Source organism: Cetorhinus maximus, chromosome 26, assembly GCF_964194155.1.
Source record: "Cetorhinus maximus chromosome 26, sCetMax3.hap1.1, whole genome shotgun sequence".
In the NCBI taxonomy this organism is placed as follows: domain Eukaryota; kingdom Metazoa; phylum Chordata; class Chondrichthyes; order Lamniformes; family Cetorhinidae; genus Cetorhinus; species Cetorhinus maximus.
Genome location: NC_135904.1, coordinates 36,651,100 through 36,670,050, shown reverse-complemented (window position 1 = coordinate 36,670,050; position 18,951 = coordinate 36,651,100). Strand labels below are relative to the sequence as shown.

The 18,951-nt window shown below is 48.9% G+C and overlaps 1 protein-coding gene across 2 annotated transcripts in view; it reads left to right on the top strand.

Moving 5' to 3' along the window:
- Positions 1–5,990: 5,990 nt before the first annotated feature.
- Positions 5,991–18,951, top strand: part of adamts17 (ADAM metallopeptidase with thrombospondin type 1 motif, 17) — a 582,619-nt gene continuing 569,658 nt past the window's right edge. For both annotated transcript variants that reach the window (XM_078530484.1, XM_078530485.1), the window contains exons 1-3: positions 5,991–6,147; positions 6,963–7,312; positions 10,955–11,114. In XM_078530484.1, the coding sequence (XP_078386610.1) occupies positions 6,072–6,147; positions 6,963–7,312; positions 10,955–11,114 (586 nt within the window). In that variant the 5' untranslated portion in view covers positions 5,991–6,071. The remainder of the gene's footprint in view (positions 6,148–6,962; positions 7,313–10,954; positions 11,115–18,951) is intronic.

Genomic DNA, 18,951 nt, shown 5'->3' with positions numbered 1-18,951 from the left:
CATCTGCAGGATGCGTTCCTTGTGGCCGCACATTCAGCAAATGGAAGCCCTGGCAGTTGATGTAGTTCACCATGTGTTGCAACAGAGATCTGAGCGCCACATCAGTGCAGTCAATCGCACCCTGCACCTGTGGGAAACTTGAGATCTGGGCGAATCCAATGGCCTTGGCATCCTGGCTGTCCTGGTTCCGGGCGAAATGCACAAAGTTGTGTTGCCCCCACAAAGATGGCATCCGTGACCTCATGGATGCATTTGTGTGTGGAGGCTTGGGAGATCCCACAGAGGTCACCTGTGGAGCCCTGAAAGGAGCCACTGGCATAGAAATTGAGCACCACAGTCACTTTCACAGCCACTGGCAGTGGATGCCCTCCATGTCCCCGTGGCGCCAAGTCCTGCAGTAACTGGCAGATGTGACCGACCAGTTCTCTGGACATGCGCAGTCTTCAGCGACACTGGTTCTTGGTCACCTGCAGGAATGAAAAGTGGCATCTATGGACCCTGGGTGTCACAAGGCACCAGCCTGCAATGGCTCATTGTGGCTCTAAGCAGCTTGTGCAGGAGCCCCAGCCGCCCCTTCTTCCTGAAGTTGCTGCTCCTGCCTCTGCACAGCCAGGACCCTCAGTTGCTCTCTCCTCCATCTTCTTTGCACTCTGTAAGGCCAGCGGGCACACAGCTAGTTCACCAGGCTCCATGATCCTGATGTACTCCTCCTGCAGGATGAAACAGAGAGACACGTGGCTAGCATGGGTGTATTAAGAGCCTGTCCTGGTTAAGTGGCCTCTTCTCTTAATGCTTCCCAGAGAGTACTGGCCACCACTTGGATGGCCAGAGATTAGTATGCTGTATGGCTGTCCTGTTAGCTTGAACCATGGGGGACACTGGTCCAAGCCGGGATGCTGAGATTGCAATGGGGCTGTAAGCACCTTCAGCAGTGACTGCACCATGGCCAGACTTGGCGAGGAGATTGTACAATGTGTGCAGTCCAACTGCTCTGCAGTCCATTGAAGTGCTCATGAATTTGCAGCCTGGGAACTTGGTGGCACTTTGATGCCCCTGTGTTGCTTGAGTGGGCAGATAAGCTAGGAACCCAACTCCAAACATATCGATGTGGCTGTGTCTGAACTGTCTCAGTTGCAGAGGAATGGTCACTTTCTACAGGTTTCCCAAATGCGTGTCCACTTCCCTCACCCACTGTATCACGCCCCCCTCCCCTGAATGTTTGTGTGCTATATTCAGCAGCAGGACTACCCTTAACCACCACCCCACCCCACCACCAGTTGCCTCAATGGCAAGACTGCAATTCCCCTCACCCTCAAGCCATCTCGGAGGCAGGGCAGCACTTAACACCTCCCCCCCCCCCCCCAATCCAACCCCCCGCTCCCCCTCACCCTCAAAGGCCATCTCCGAGGCAGGGCAGCACTTAACCCCGGCCCCGTGGTAATCCTGAAGCCTGCAAAGCAACAGGCGACCCTAGCGTGCTGTGCAGAATGTTGCTGTGCACTCACCTCCAGTTCACCCAAAGTGCAGCCGCAAAGTGCACGTTGCCTCTGTGCTGGTGTGAAACACGTCGGCGTGCTTTCCCACCGAGGTGGACGGATGATCCAGCGGGTGTGCAAGAGCCTGGCGGGATGGCCTGATAATGATATGCTGATGTATTACAATGAGGTTCCCAAAAACTGATGGCGGGAAACATGGCCCATCATTGGCGAGCTGAGCGACAATCGCTACCTGCCTTCCCGCCGATGTGAAACTGATCACGCCATATTGTCCGGTCACGCCACCATCACGCCACCTATCGCGCCCGCCACCAGCGGGCACAGAAAATTCTACCCATCGTCTCAGAGACTGGTCCCTTATCCTTCCAGGTGGAAGTGGAGGACAGAATCATTTGAAAACATGTGGACCGTATTTGTGATAGAGAGACATTCCAACAACCAACTATTCCACCTGTGATTAACATTGAACCATCAATCCCTGAGGTGACAGATTGACCTAGAACAGACATGCCCAAAGTCTTTATATCGAGTTGCCTAACCCAGAATTGCCACTTTCTAATGGTGCATCTCGTGCTGCAGTTCCTGATCATGTCGATCCTGTGGAGCAACCTCAAGCGGTAGAGCTACACCCCTCTAACTGGATAAGGAGAGCACCTCAGAGATTTAATTTTTAATCGCCTGAAGTTGTATTTATGTATATGTTGTTGGATATTCATATGTTCTCTGTAAATAGAAACTGTAAAAAACTGAAGGGGAGGAGATGTAATAACTGAAGGTATAGCCTTTCCTGCTGTCAATCAGAGGTCTGTTCTTGGAGGCTCCGACCAATGACTCCTAAGCACGGGCAATCCGGGAGGTGGGGTTTCCTGATAAGAGTCCTAATCAAGCGTGTAGCACCTGAAAACCTCTCTGTAATAAAGTTTAACTGTGTCTTGTTGAAACCTGTCATCTCCATCAAGTTATTACAGGTGCCAACCCTGGCTGGAGTTTTCCTGGTGGTTTCATCACATGATCTCCTAGCACCAACTGGCCAATGCAGAAAAATAACCTTTTTCCTGTCCAAAATATATATTTCTTATTATTTGTTCATGGGATGGGCATCGCTGGCTAGGCCAGCATTTATTTCCCATCCCTAAATGCCCTCGTTCAGAGGCCATTTTTAAGAGTCAACCGCGTTGCTGAGGGTCTGGAATCATTTGTAGGCCATACCAGGTAAGGACAGCAGATTTCCTTCCCTAAAAGACACTAGTGAACCAGATGGGTTTTTACAACAATCGACAATGGTTTGATGGTTATCATCAGACTTTTAATTCCAGATTTTTATTGAATTCAAATTTTACAATTTGCTGTGGGAGCCCCCACCGGGATGGTCTGAGGGCTCTCAGCTTCTTCCTTGAACAGCGGCCCGAACAATCCCCATCCACCACCACTCTCCTCCGTCTGGCTGAACTTGTTCTCTCGCTGAACAATTTCTCCTTAAAGTCATCTCACTTCCACCAAATAAAAGGTCTGGCTATGGGTACCCGCATGGGCCCCAGCTATGCCTGTCTCTTTATGGGGTATGTGGAACATTCCTTGTTCCAGTCCTACTCAGGCCTCCTCCCACAATTCTTTCTCCGATGACTGTTTCGGTGCTGCTTCATGCTCTCGTCTGGACCTGGAAAAATTTATCAATTTTGCTTCCAATTTCCACTCCTCTGTCATTTTCACATGGTCCATCTCTGACACTTCCCTTCCCTTCCTTGACCTCTCAGTCTCAATTTCTGGTGATAGACTGTCTACCAATATCCATTACAAACCCACTGACTCCCAAGCTACCTCGACTACAGCTCCTCACACCCCGCTTCCTGTAAGGACTCCATCCCATTCTCTCAGTTCCTTCGCCTCCGTCACATCTGTTCTGGTGATGCCACTTTCCTAAACAGCGCTTCTGATGTGTCTTCCTTCTTCCTTCACCGAGGTTTCCCACCCACGGTGGTTGACAGGGCCCTCAACTGTGTCTGACCCATCTCCCGCGCCTCTGCCCTCACACCTTCCTCTCCCTCCCAGAACCATGATAGGGTCCCCTTTGTCCTCACTTTTCACCCCACCAGCCTCTGCATTCAAAGGATCATCCTCCACCATTTCCGTCAACTCCAGCATGATGCCACCACCAACACATCTTCCCTTCAACCCCCCACCCACGGCATTCCGTAGGTCCCTCCAGGATGCCCTGGTCCACTCCTCTTCAACCTCCTCCCATGGCACCTTCCCATGCAATTGGAGAAGGTGCAACACCTGCCCCTTTACTTCCCCCCTCCTCACCTTCCAAGGGCCCAAACACTCCTGTCAAGTGAAGCAGCATTTCACTTGCACTTCCCTCAATTTAGTCTACTGCATTTGCTACTCCCAATGCGGTTTCCTCTACATTGGAGAGACCAAACGCAGACTGGGTGACTACTTTGTGGAACATTTTTGGTCTGTCCGCAAGCATGACCCAGACCTCCCTGTTGCTTACCGTTTCAACACTCCACCCTGCTCTCATGCCCACATGTCTGTCCTTGGCCTGCTGCAATGTTCCAGTGAAGCTCAATGCAAACTGGAGAAACAGCACCTCATCTTCCGACTAGGCACTTTACAGCCTTCCGGACTTAATATTGAGTTCAACAACTTCAGATCATGAACTCCCTCCTGCATCTTCATCCCTTTTTGATCCCCTTTCTTCAAATATTTATTTTTTAATTTTTATATATACATTTTTTCCCACCTATTTCTATTATGATTTAAAAAATTTATTTCCATTCATTGTTTTATCCCCAGCTTTTCGATCCTTGGTCCCACACTGTCCCCTCCCCCCACCCCACCCCCACTAGGGCCATCTGTCACTTGCTCATCCTGCTGTCTACCCTTAACGTCCCCATTAGCACCTCCTTTAGATAATATCACCACCATCACCATCCCTTCGAACTTATGTCTATGGCACCTTTTGCAATCTCTCCTTTGCCTCCACCTATCACTGGCCCTCTATCCAACTTCACCTGTCCAATCCCCCCTCAAACAGTATATATTTCACCACATTTTTACTTCTCTTTAGTTCTGATGAAGAGTCATACGGACCCGAAACGTTAACCCTTGTCTTTCTCTCCACAGATGCTGTCGGACCTGCTGAGTTTTTCGAGCAATTTTTGTTTTTGTCCTGAGAGCATTACCCTGAGTCACTGGAATACCAGAGCAGCGACAATACCACTACACTACCACCTCCCCCTAATTTTGAAAATGAATAAATTATAGTGTTCTAAGAAAATGATTTTTTTCTACACTTTTTGCCCCCCAGTTGCTTGTAGCATGTGCGAGAGACACATCTTTAACTTCTAGAGGCTGCAGGACAGTCCTGGGGACCCCTAATGGGAGGATTCTCCCTCTAAATCTGTTGGGTCTGTGATGCTCCACAGCTTAAATGAAATAAAAATTTGATTTAGTTTATTTTATGCTTCTTATGCCGGCAACAGCAAAGCAGAGAATGGGATTAAATCCTGGGAGTGGGTACAGACAGAGTCACACTTCACTCAGGCAGAAGAGGTTTATTTGCACAGTTACCCAATGGGGGTAACGGGGTCAATTAGCAGCTTGTGATGTTGATGAAGTTGCTATGGGGATTGGGGTCTAACACCCCCCCGGGAATCGGGCACCGCCGCTCCACTTCCCCATTTGTAGCCAAGACACACAACGAAACATCGGAGTTAATGGGCGGGGCCGTGTGAAGGGATCAAGATTGCGGTGGGCGGGGTCAGAAGCGATGTGGGCGGGACTATGTGTGGTGGGCGGGTTCAAATGGGCAGGTGTCGGTACAGTGGGAGCAGGTGGGCATGTCTCGATGGAAATGGGTGGAGTCTGGCGGCAGTAGGCGGGGACAAGCGACATGGGCGGGACCAGGCGGCAGTGGGCGTGGTCTGCCGGCTCCTGGCGGCAGTGGGCGGGACCAGGCGGCAGTGGGCGGGACCAGCTGGCTCCTGGCGGCAGTGGGCGTGGTCTGCCGGCTCCAGGCGGCAGTAGGCAGGGCCAGGCGTTAGTGGGCGTGGCCTGTCGGCAGTGGGCGGGGCCAGGCGGCAATGGGCGGGGCCTGCCGGCTCCAGGCGGCAGTGGGCGGGGCCTGCCGGCTCCAGGCGGCAGTGGGCGGGATCAGGCGGCAGTGGGCGGGACCAGCTGGCTCCTGGCGGCAGTGGGCGTGGTCTGCCGGCTCCAGGCGGCAGTAGGCAGGGCCAGGCGTTAGTGGGCGTGGCCTGTCGGCAGTGGGTGGGGCCAGGCGGCAGTGGGCGGGGCCTGCCGGCTCCAGGCGGCAGTGGGCGGGGCCTGCCGGCTCCAGGCGGCAGTGGGCGGGGCCTGCCGGCTCCAGGCGGCAGTGGGCGGGGCCTGCCGGCTCCAGGCGGCAGTGGGCGGGGCCTGCCGGCTCCAGGCGGCAGTGGGCGGGGCCTGCCGGCTCCAGGCGGCAGTGGGCGGGGCCTGCCGGTTCCCTCCCCGCCGCCGGCAGCTCTCGCTCCCTCTCCCTCAGTCTGAGCTGAGCCGGTGAAGCTGCTTCTCCCGTTCGGAGTCCGGACCATGTGCGGCCGCTCACTGCCCTGCCTGGCGCTGGCCGCCTGCCTCCTGCTGCTGTCCGACTGCAACCCCGGCCCAGGTACCGGCTTTACCCGGGGCTGGGGGGGGGGTCCCGGTTGTCCGGAGGATGGGGGGGGTCCCGGTCCCGGTTGTCCGGAGGATGGGGGGGGGGTCCCGGTTGTCCGGAGGATGGGGGGGGTCCCGGTCCCGGTTGTCCGGAGGATGGGGGGGGGGTCCCGGTTGTCCGGAGGATGGGGGGGGTCCCGGTCCCGGTTGTCCGGAGGATGGGGGGGGGGGGGGTCCCGGTTGTCCGGAGGATGGGGGGGGGGGGGTCCCGGTTGTCCGGAGGATGGGGGGTCCCGGTTGTCCGGAGGATGGGGGGGGGTCCCGGTCCCGGTTGTCCGGAGGATGAGGGGGGTCCCGGTCCCGGTTGTCCGGAGGATGAGGGGGGTCCCGGTCCCGGTTGTCCGGAGGATGAAGGGGTGGGTGGGGGGTGGGGGGTGGGGGGTCCCGGTTGTCCGGAGGATGGGTGGGGGTCCCGGTCCCGGTTGTCCGGAGGATGAGGGGGGGGGTCCCGGTTGTCCGGAGGATGAGGGGGGGGGGCTCCCGGTTGTCCGGAGGATGAGGGGGGTCCCGGTCCCGGTTGTCCGGAGGATGAGGGGGGGTCCCGGTCCCGGTTGTCCGGAGGATGAGGGGGGGGCTCCCGGTTGTCCGGAGGATGGGGGGGGGTCCCGGTCCCGGTTGTCCGGAGGATGAGGGGGGGGTCCCGGTTGTCCGGAGGATGGGGGGGGGTCCCGGTCCCGGTTGTCCGGAGGATGAGGGGGGGGTCCCGGTTGTCCGGGCCGGTCAGCCCCCCCTCTCCCCGTTAACCTGCCGCCGTTTCTCTCACTCCAGCGGCCGCCGAGCTGACCGTCCCCAGGAGGATCCGCCTGACCGGGACCGGGACCGGGACCGGGTCCGGGGAAGGAGCAGGGCACCGGGTCCGCCGGGGGATCTCACCGGCGGCTGATGGAGCTGCGGCCGGGGAGCAGCATCTCTACCTCCAGCTGCCGGCGTTCGGGACCGAGCTGCTCTTACACCTGAACCGGGAGCTGAGCTTCCTGTCGCCGGCTTTCACCGTGGAGGAGCGGGGAGGAGGGGAGCGGAGCGTCCGGCCGCTTCCAGCCCAGCGGCTCTGCTTCTACACCGGCCACGTCCTCAACCAGAACCGCTCGGCCGCCTCGCTCAGCACCTGTAACGGACTGGTAATCAATAATCAATAATCAATAACTCTCTGCTAATCAATCAGCACATTAACCCCCAAGCTCAACACCAGACAGCGCACAGGGGAGGCCACTCAGCCCATCAGCTCCGTACTAGACCCCAGGGGCTGAATGGTCAATAAACCCTCAGGTAAACATGAGGTTAAACTTGTTAGCAAACCTTTGGCTTTAAGCCCCCCCCCACTCCCTCTCCCTCCCCCTCCCTCTCCCTCCCTCTCCCTCTCTCTCTAACTCGGTTAGTTTGCACCGAGATGACCCTTTACCCAGTCTGAACTTTCATTACATCTGAGCGCAGCCGCAGGGAGGGGAATGCGAAGCAGTTTGTGACATTTCATGGAGGGCACTCAGAATTGGGACCTGAGCTCTGGGATAAACTCTGCAACCTGATGGCTCGGAGATCCGGGATTAATAGTTGTTTTTTTGGCGGAGGCTAGAACCCAAATCCGATGTCCTCACTGCGACGGCACACAGGGCACTTCTCCCTATGCCGTTTTCTTAATAGTCTGAGTTTGCAGTTAATATTTCTGTGTCCAACACTGGAGTAAAGAGAAGTGACTGGGAGCAAATTAGGGACCTGGTAACAATTTACAGGCACGAAACCCTGGCAAGAGGGCTTGGACTGGGGAAGAGGGTTGGACTGGATCTCTGACTGTAGCTGGGTCAGGTGTACAGACTGGAGACTGAGTTGTGGATTGGCAACAGGAGCTTGGCTCAAAATCAGTAAGATGGAAAGCTGTGAGTAGACTGGAATCCAGGTTGGAACTGAGCCAAGCCAGCAGGACCTGAGCAGGTTCCCCTGACACCTCTCCTTCCTTTAGAAGCTAAATAAGAGGCAATGTGACTGAGCGATGGCACGAAGGTCCCCATACGACCTCCCGAGAAGTTCTTCAAATCCAATCTTTTTTGTTAAATAGCTGGAAATCCAAAGGGACTTAGTTCGGAGCCAGAAGTGACTTCCATTGACTCCAGAGTAAGGATTAATTGAATGTTTATTATAGAAACACAGCTACTGGCAGTTAGTTTGAACTGGACCCTGTGCCCATTAACTCTGTAATTGATTGATTTAATTTAGGCTAAATGTTCTGCATAATTAACTTTTTCTTCTAACCAAAAGGTTCTGGAGCATTTCTCTTATTAAAACTGTATAACAATGGAAGTTATAACGTGGTTTGCTAACAGTTAAATTTTATTTTCCTAGATTGCGCTTTTAAATTAATTCCAATTATTTTAAAGGAGGATAATCCATTTTGAGGAGTTTGCAGGATTAATTTACCATAAACATTGAACATTGAGGTTGCGATACTTGGCACTTGGGACAGAGCCTGCAAGTACAAACATTAACAAGTGTGATTGAAACCTGTTACGAGGGAACCTCTGTAGTGGAATGACTGATAATTATAGCCTGTAAACTAATGTCTCGCGACTTATTTTGCTGTTTGACACCTCTTCTCAGTTGAATGTCAGCCGTGGCTCAGTGGTTAGCATTCGTGTCTCTGAGTCAGAGTTATGGCTTCAAGTCCTGATCTGTGACTTGAACACAAAGTCCTGGCTGACACCCCAGTGCAGTACTGAAGGAGTGCTCCACTGTTGGAGGTGCTGTCGTTCCTGTGAGATGTTAAGGCAAGACCCCTGTCTGCTCTGACCCTTGGATATAAAAGATCCCATGGCACTATTTTGAAAAAGAGCGGGGAGTTATCCCTGGTGTCCTGGCCAATATTTATCCTGCAATCAATTTATTCATGTTTAAAGACAGAATATCTGTTCATTATCACAATTGTTTGTGGGAGCATGCTGTGCACAAAGCGTGCCATGTTTCCCACATTGCAACAGTGACTATGCTTCAAAAAAGTACTTCATTGGCTGTAAAGCACTTTGGGATGTCCGATGGTCAAAGGTGCAATGTAAGTGCAAACCTTTTCACTCAAGAAGCTTGACACCGCCCAGGACAAAGCAGCCCGCTTAATTGGCATCACATCCATAAACATTCACTCCCTCCACCACCGACGCACAGTAGCTGACGCACAGTAGCAGCAGTGTGTACCATCTACAAGATGCACGCAGGAATTCACCAAAGCTCCTTCGACAGCACCTTCCAAACCCACGACCACTACCATCTAGAAGGACAAGGGCAGCGGGTAGATGGGAACACCACCACCTGGAAGCTCCCCTCCAAGTCACTCACCATCCTGACTTGGAAATGTATCAACAGTGAAGGAACGAAATCCTGGAACTCCCTCCCTAACAGCACTGTGGGTGTTCAAGAAGGCAGCTCACCACCACCACCACCTCAAGGGAAATTAGGGATGGGCAATAAATGCTGGGCCAGCCAGTGACGCCCACGTCCTGGGAATGAATAAAAAAAAAGTACCAGAATTTGTTACGTAAACATGCTGTCAGGGAAATAGGCTTCATGTTGTCCAGAAGGTTCTTCACTAAAATCCAAATATTACCAGATCACACCATGTAGGAATATCTACTTTATATTTTAAATCCTATCGATAAACAGATGTTTTGTGCACAGCTGTTTTCAGGAAGGCTAATTGAGGACTCAGCTCTCCTCCTGGTGGAAATCTCTCATTCCAGATTGTAGCTTCACATTGTGGGTTTAGAGAAAAGCACAACAAGGAATTGTTTGCTTTGGTTCCTTTGAATTTAGGCAGTGTTGGTACAAACTTTAACTGTTAACTATCCAATTTTAGTAAGTAAAATGTCCTTTGTTTGAAGAGAGATTAATTATACAGGAAAAAATGTTTACTTTTGTGTGCTTGTACTTTATTAAAGTTAACCCTTTGATAACTATTTCTGCAACACTTTTTTATAACGATTCTGCAGAGTTGAAATTCCTTCAGGATATATTAAAATCATGATTTTTCACGTGCAAGGCCACAGCAGCTACAGACTGATTACACCCGGGGCGTTCCTTATACATGGCTGTTTTAAAGGGCTCCCTGAACATGATCACTTAATGAAAAAGTTGAATTTGACGTTACTGGATCCTGTTAAGGGAATGCTTGAGGACAAAGCCTTATAGCAGATCAGGGGCAGGGGGGGGTGGTGGGTGGGGAGAAAGAAGTCCAGTTTTCTTCCTTTTGTCTTTGCACATGATCTATCACACAGAGCAATTTGCAATTTACCCCAGAGATTCAGTCAGCCCCATCCTCTGTGCTCTGCGCTTTTAGTCAGAGCAATTTGTTCACCTCACACCTTTTAAAATAGCAAAACATCCTTCATAGGTGAAGTGTCATATAAAATTCTTACACCAAGCCACATTGGACGGGTCAGAACTTGATCAGAGGTCGATTTTAGGGTCATCTTGAAGGAAGAAGTTTTAAACTAATGCTTCCATAGCAGTCGGCTATTGAGTATTCGCTGTCAAATTGAAATGCTTTGGAGTAGATGTGAATGAGGTGAGTGTGGTGCACCACTTTGTATAATAACGTACGGATATTCTATATTGAGATCTTTTCTCCATTATTTCTATGCTCTTGAACCTATGACTCACGTCCTGGCGGAAGTTGAGATGAAAACTGGCGTGATAATTTGTAAAAATTGGTTAAAATATAAGATGGATAAATATAAAGCTCTTTACCTCAAATGAAAAGTGCTTTGAATTTTTTTTTCCAGTTTGGATACATCCAGATTGGGGATGATCTATTGTCAATAGAACCTGTAAATAAATTGAACTCGTCATTCAGTGGAGAAGTTCACCAGATCTACAGGCACAAACAGCCCCTCTCATCGGAGAAGAAACACTTCCCTCATGACTTCTGCAACGTGATCAAAGGTAATCTACCCCTGGGTCAAAAGAGGGTGAGTGTGTGTGAACAGCTGGGCTAGCAATTAAATTTTCCCCATTGACAGCAGTTTGAGGAACTGTGGTCAGTGCAGATTTGTAAAGGGTAGGATGAATCTGAATGTTTTGAAGAGGTGACTATAATAGTGGACAGGGGAATGTCGATGGATGTTATTTATATGGACTTCCAGAAGGCATTTGATAAAGCCCTGAAGAGATTGTTAACTGAAGTTACAGCTCATGGAATTGAAGGTGTCTTATTGGCCTGGTTAGGAAATAGGCTAAAAGGCTAATGGAATGATGGCCTTTATATCTAGAGGATGCAAGAGTGTAGGATTGGAGTACTGTGAGCAGTTCTGGACACCATACCTTTAGAAAGGATATATTGGCCTTGGAAGTGCAGCATAGCTTTACCAGAATAATACCTGGACTCCCAAATTTTAAGTTGTGAGGTGAGATTATGCAAACAATGGTTGTATTCCTTGGGATTTGGAAGGTTAAGGAGTTATGTGATGAAAGTTTTCAAGTTACTAAGAGGATTAGACACAGGGAAACTATTTCTGCTGTTGGGGAGGTATGGACTAGGGGCCGCGGGCTAAAAATTAGACCAGACCTTTTGGGGGTTAAATTAGGAAATACAAAAGATAGTAGAAGTTCGGGATTCTCTTCCTCAGAAATTGAAGCTGGATCAGTTGTTAATTTTAAATCTGCGGTTGATAGATTTTTGTTAATCCAAGGTATTAAGGAATATGGGGCAAAGCCAGGTGAAAGGAGGGAGGTTGTAGATCAGTCATGATCTCTTGAATGGTGGAATCGGCTTGAGAGGACCACTCCTGTTCCTGTATTCTTGTGTTCCTAGCACCATCATCTGTTAGAAAATCCCAGAAGTACTTTGGGGAAAATGACTCTCTAGAGTTCAGGTAAAGATATGGATTGGGATTTTCCACTTTACTAACCCTGGCATGTACACTTTGACTGTGGCTGCTGGGCTGAAGCATTGCAATTTCCAGATGCTGTTTGCTATGTGCGCCAAGAGTCCTGAAGTGGAAAATCTACTTTATTGTATTTATGTTTATCTAAAAGGAAGAAACAGATATTTGTTTTTCTACTGCTTGTTTATCATTTTCCTTGAATATAAGGCTGTTTGGTATTCTATTTGCTTGTTTATGCTGGAAGCAGTCATGACTCACTGGGCATAGTGTGCTGCAATATCAAGCCCCACTGCTCCCTGAGCCGCGACAAATGTGAAAAGTTTGATCAGACCACCTAATTGTTTAATTTAGGTACTGGAGCGTTACCCCGATTTCCATTGACCCCAGTTTTGCTAGGGGTCCTTGATACCACATCTGGCCAAGTGCTGTCTTGATGTCAAAGGCAGTCACTCTCACCTCACCTCCGGACTTCTGAAGAGAAAATGTTTCCAATTGTGGGGCAGTTCAAAACTGTAGGTTGGAAATCTGAGTCAAAGTTCCAATTGAGAGAAATTCCTTTACTCAGAGTAGTTAGAATGTGGAACTCTCAAACCATAAGGAGTAGTTGAGGCAAATATTGTCTTGCTACAGTTGGATCAATGTGTTTCTGTAATTCCTTCCCTTCAGTTCTGTTTTGCCTTGTTTTGCCTCCTCCTACAGTATACATTTTTCAATTTTCATACTATGCAGTGGACTATACCGGAGAGCACTCATGGGATCTTATACACCAAATATGCAGAAGGAGGCGGGATTAATGGCTTTGTGAAGAGATTTTTCAAGAAGAGACCCTTTTGGATTCTCCTTTGCATATTCCATTTTGCTTTTGTTAGCTTGGGTTTCTATCTGTTATTTGATATAGTCTCACACTATAGATAAACAGTGAAATCATATTTGTAGAAATAATTAATGTTGTGATTGTTTAAACTACTGTGTGTGTTGTGGGGTGGGTGGGGGGGTGGGTGGGTGTGGGCAGTGGTTCCTTGAAGAACGGCAGCTGTTTCTTCTATTTTGATTCAAATTGGACAAGAGATTCAGCGCCTGGAAAAATGTCTGATATTTGTGTATTCCTGATTTTGGCGCTGGAGATTTTCCAGTTCACATTAGCTGTGTATTAAAATATTTATGCAACAAATAATGGATATCCTCTGAAGGCGGCAAGGCTTCAGGCTATGTGGTTTTGCATGCAGTTGGTTTGACAATTACGACTAATGCAGAACTGTTTTGGCAATTGAAGATTTTGGAAAGCTGAAATGTGAAAATGCTGCCTTTGACTCTGTAAATGCAACAACAGCGTGTATTATTAATTAGGGAGCTGCAGATACATTCTTGGGTTCAGTGGCGTCATTTGTTCCTGTAAATGGTCTGGTGTTTCTTCTGGGGTGGTGAGGGGTGGTGTTGGTTCACACTGCTGTATTTGTCTGTCATAGTGCAACCTAGGGGTGTAACATTCATACCTTTTTGACTTGAACCACGTGTGTGTACATTTTGTCAATCACTGAGACTGCCTAACCAACTGTCCAATAATATTTGTATTTATCTAGTGCCTTAACATAAAACAGCAGAGTGATAGAAAGTGTCATTGCCAATGTTACCAGGCGGCACCTACTCCGTAATAACCTGCTCACTGCTCAGTTTAGGTTCCACCAGGACTCCTTGGCTCTTAACCTCATTACAACCGCCTCTTAACCTCATTACAATCTTGGCCCACATGTGGACAAAAGAGCTTAATGGGTGAGATGAGAGTCAGTACCCTTGACATCAAAGCAGCGTTTGACCGATTGTGTCATCAATGGTTCCTAGCAAAACTGGAGTCAATGAGAATCAGGGGAAAAGCTCTCCACTGGTTGGAGTCATACCTAGCACAAAGGAAGATGGTTGTGGTTGTTGTGGTCTCATTCCCAGGGCCTCATTGTTGAAGTTCCTCAGGGTAGTGTTCTAGGCCCAACCACCTTCAGCTGTTTCATCAATACTTTCCCTCCATCAGAAGGTCAGAATTGGGGATATATGCTGATTGCATGATGTTCAGCACCATTCACTACCCCTCAGATAGTGAGGCAGTCCATGTGCATCTGCAACAAGACCTGGACAACATTCAGGCTTGGGCTTATAAGTGGCATAGGGTTTTTTGTGCCACACAAGTGCCAGGCAATGACCATCTCCAACATGAGAGTCTAACCATCTCCAGTTGACGCTCAATGGCATTACCATCACTGATCCTGCACTATCAAAATCCTGGAGGAGTTACTATTGACCAGGAACTGAACTGGACCAGCCATGGTGTGGCTAGAAGAGGAGAGTACCTCTGCCTTCTGACTCCCCGAAGCCTGTCCACCATCCAGAAGACAAAGTCAGGAATGTGATGGCATACTGTCCAATTGCCTGGATGAGTACAGCTGCAACAAAACTCAAGAAGCTCAACACCATCCAGGACAAGCAGCTTACTTGAATGAGACGCCATTCACCAATGTGAATGTTTACCCCCTCCTCCACCAATGTACAGTTGCAGCAATGTGTGCCATTTACAAGATGCACTGCAGCAACTCACCAAGGCTCCTTTGACAGCATCTTCCAAACCTGCGACCCCTACCACCTAGAAGGACAAGGACAGCAGATGTATGGGAACACCATTACCTGCAAGTTCCCTTCCAAGTCACTTGCCATCCTGACTTGGAAATATATCGCTGTTCCTTCACTGTCACTGGGTCAAAATCCTTGAAATCCCCTCCTAACAGTATTGTGGGTGCCCCTACAACCAGTGAACTGCAGTGGTTCAAGAAGATGGCTCACCACCTTCTCAAGGGACAATTAGGGATGGACAACAAATGCTGGCCTGGCCAGTGATGCCCACATCCCATGAAAGAACAAAAGAAATCCCAAGATACTTTACAGGAGCAATTATCAGACAAAATTTGACATTGGTCCACAGAAGGAGTGTTAGTTGTACGAAAACATGGTCAGTTAGGTTTAAAAGAGCATCTTAGGAAAAGGGAGGGTGGAGGGAGAGAGAGAGAAAGGTAATGAAGTCTAGTGGAGGAATTCCAGAGCTTAGAACTTTGGCAGATTAAATGTGGCCACCAATGGAACAATCAAATCAGCGTTGTGTAGGAAGGCAGAATAGGAGGAATGCCGAGATCTTGGAAGAGTTTTAGGGCAAGAGACTGGGAGAGGTGAGGCCATGGAGGGATTTAAAAACTAGGATGAGAATTTTAAAACCAGAGGTGGTGCTGGACAGGAACCAACTGGTGCAATTTAGAATATGAGCAGCAGAGTTTTGGACGAACTCGAGTTTAAGAAAATGGGAGGCTGGCCAGGAGAATTATGGAATAGTTGAGTCCAGGTAGCAAAAGACATGTCAGCAGCAGATGTGGTGATGTACAGGTAGAGGAGGGTGATAGTTAAGGAGATGAGAATAGGTGGCCTTGGTGATGGAGAAGATATGTGGTCAGATGCTCATCCTGGGACCTAATAGAATGCCAAGGTTGTGAAGTCTGCTTCAGTCTCAATGGCAAGGGAGAGGGGTAGAGTTAGTAACCAGGGAACTCAATATGTTGTAGGGACCAGTAGCTTTAGTCTTCCAGTGTTTAATTTGAGGCAATTTCTGCTCATCCAGCACTGGATATTGGACAAGCAAGGTGACAAATTGTGGTGCGAATGGGTCAAGGATGGTATAGATGGTAAGGTAGAACTGGGTGATGTCAGCACGTTGATCCTGATGTTTTACAGTGATTTTGGCACAGGAGGCCAATTGTCCATACTGACTCTCTGTCGAGCGATCCATTCAGTTGCATTCCCCCACTCATTCCATAGCCCAGCAAGTTTATTTCCTTCAACTGCCCATTCAATTTCCTTTTGAAATCATTGTCTCTGCTTCCATCACCCTCCTAGGCAGTAAATTCCACAACATTATCACTGTTTTTTAACAAAAAAATCTTGCTCATATCCCCCTGCATCCCTTCCCAAAACCTTATATCTGTTACCCCTAGCCCTTGTACCATCAGCAGTCTTTCCTTGTCTACCTTATCTGAACCTGTCATCATCTTATACACCCCCTTCAAATCTCCCCTCAACCTCCTCTCCTCCAAGGAGAACAACCCAGCTTCTTAAACCTAACCTGGTGGCTAAAATCTCCCATTCCTGGAACCATTCCAGTAAATCTCCTCTGCACCCTCTCAAAGACCCGCACTTCCTAAAGTGTGGTGACCAGAACAGGACACAATACTCTACTTGTGACCTAATCAATAAGGTTCAGCATAGCTTCCCTACTTCATACTCCATGCCTCTACTAATCCCAAATTCCATGTGCTTTGCTAACCACTGTCGTAATATGTCCTGCCACCTTCAAAGATCGATGAACATGCACCCCCAGGTCCTTGCACTCTGCCAAGAAGTCTATATTGCCTCTTCCTACCCTTCTGGAAAAATGCATCACCTCACACTTCTCTGTATTAAATTCCATCTGCTGCTTGTCTTCCCATTCTGCTAGTCTATCCATATCCTGTTGCAGTCAATTGATATCCTCGTTGTCTGTCACCCCCCGAGTTGGTATCATTGGCAAATTTTGAAATTTTATTTTGTATTCTAATATTCAAGTCATTTATCACAAAAGCAGTAGTCCCAGCACTGAGCCTTGGAGAACAACACTCTACCATCCTCCAGTCTGAAAAACAACCATTTACCACGACTCTTGTCCTTAGGCCAATTCTTTTAATACAGTTGGCCACTGATCCTCCTATTCTACTCAATTTTGTTAACTAGCCTTTTATATAGTACTTTGTCAAACATTTGTTTAAAATCCATACAAACAACATTATTTACTTTCCCCTCAGCCTTTTCTGTTCATCAAAAATTCAGTTAGATTAGTCAAGCACAATCTGTCTTTTACAAATCTGTGCTGGCTCTCCTTAATTAACTCCAACCTCTCCAAGTGTCCGATTTTCCACCCCCCCACCCCCTCAGATTGTTTCTAAAGCCTTACCCACTACTGATGTTTAACTGGCTGGTTGAGGAGTACTACCTGAAGTAAATCAGTTGGGAGTGTCAAAACATTCCAGCACAATGGTAAACACTGCTCAGTATCTGCCCCCAAATCCCATCACAGCTCCGCACCACCTCTCCTGACTCCTTCTGAAATCTCTGGCTCCTGCCCGGCGGATGTCAGAAGAGTCAGCATTGTTGGGAGTGTGGGGAGGAGGGTGGGAATGAGTTTTGTTTTGGGTGGGGGGGTGGGGGGGGGCAGAGGGTGATCCTGGACCGGGAGAGATGGTATGGGGTGATCCTGGGTGGAGGTGGGGGTGGCACAGTGCGGCGTGGGTGGCGTCGAAGGGTGATCTTGGACTTGGTGGGGCGGGGGTGTGCGGCAGGTGCGCGGTGCACATGAGCATCATCTGGGTAGGGGGGACTGAGCATTATTGGGGGTGGTGAGCATTTTCCGGGAGGGTGGGGGTGAGGGAGGAGGTGAGCATTGTTCTGCAGCCTGTACTGGTAAGGAGACCAGGAATAGCAAAATCATGGAAACATCATCACCTCCAAGTTCCTTTGAACGCCACCCTGACTTGGCCATGTATCGTTGTTCATTGGTTGCTGCCGGAGTCAGAATCTTGGCATTCTAAACCTCAGTATGGTGGAAGCACCTTCACCACAACAGCTATGCCAGCACCTTTGGGCAGGAGGGGAATCTGGCATCGGCAACGCCTCTCACATGATAACAACTCGCCGTTAATTAAAAAAAAAATCTGGTAGCTGGCAAAGAGATTGAAGAATACATAAAAAGTATTGGATAAGAAACTGGTCCCTATCACGCGCCTGCACGCTGGTCTGACAGTTGGATGGAGAAGTGAGTCAGAGCTCATATCAGTGATGGGCAAAACTTGCTCTTCATGTTAAATTAATATCTTCTATCTGTGCTCTCCCAACTCAAGTGTCTGCCAACACCTGACATTAAGTTATTGTCATCTGCAGGAAGAATACGCTGACAGTAAACTTAATTCCCAGTGTAGAGAGCATGATGTCTGGTTCTCTGCATAAGGATCGAGTCTTTGTAGGCAGTGTCAGTCTCTTACCCAAACAGGTGGGGAATATGTGGCAGCAGTGTCTTGGGCAGTTTGGATATAACTGCAATATCCAAAATTGCAGTTGGATATTTTTATTTTTGCATGAAAATTGTTCTGGGCGCCTGATCCTAGTATTTGAAGGACCCCACCTGCTTCTGGTAGGTCTCCCTTCACCTGTTCAGGAGCAGGTTAACAGCAACAACTTGCATTAAGATAATTGTTTTTGTTTGGGATGGACACGACGGGTCTTATGGCTGTATATGTATTTCTGTTGCAACCCTGCAGCAAGGCAGTGGGATTGGTGCAGAGTAACTGTGGTCACTTTAACTGGGCTCCCCTTTCACACACTGGCAGATTCTAAATTAATCTTAGAGCATTCAGACTCTACTGTCTCAATCTGTCAGAATTCATGAAATGGATGGTACTCAAGATGGAAGGGAGCAAGGTTTCTGGATGTGAGACTTCAGTGGGCCAGTGTGAGAAGATGCGAATGTTGATATGAGTGCTAGGCTCTAGTGCTCCCACTGCAATGTTGTAAGATAACCCACGGGGTAGAGCTGGAATTCTAGGGGAAGGAAATACCCATTTTCTTCAGTTCGTTATTCAGTTGATGACAAACTTCTGCAGATCTTGTTGTTATTAAACTTAAGGCACTAAAGGTTTCCACAGCCACTACTACCTCTTCCAACCTTTCTGCCTGGTCTTCTCAGCTATTCAAAAAGTAGTACCTCTCCTTTCTCCAGCTTTTGTCAGCAAAACAGACTTAAATTTGATGCTTCCCTTCTTCCTTGTCTTGGAGCTGTCAAT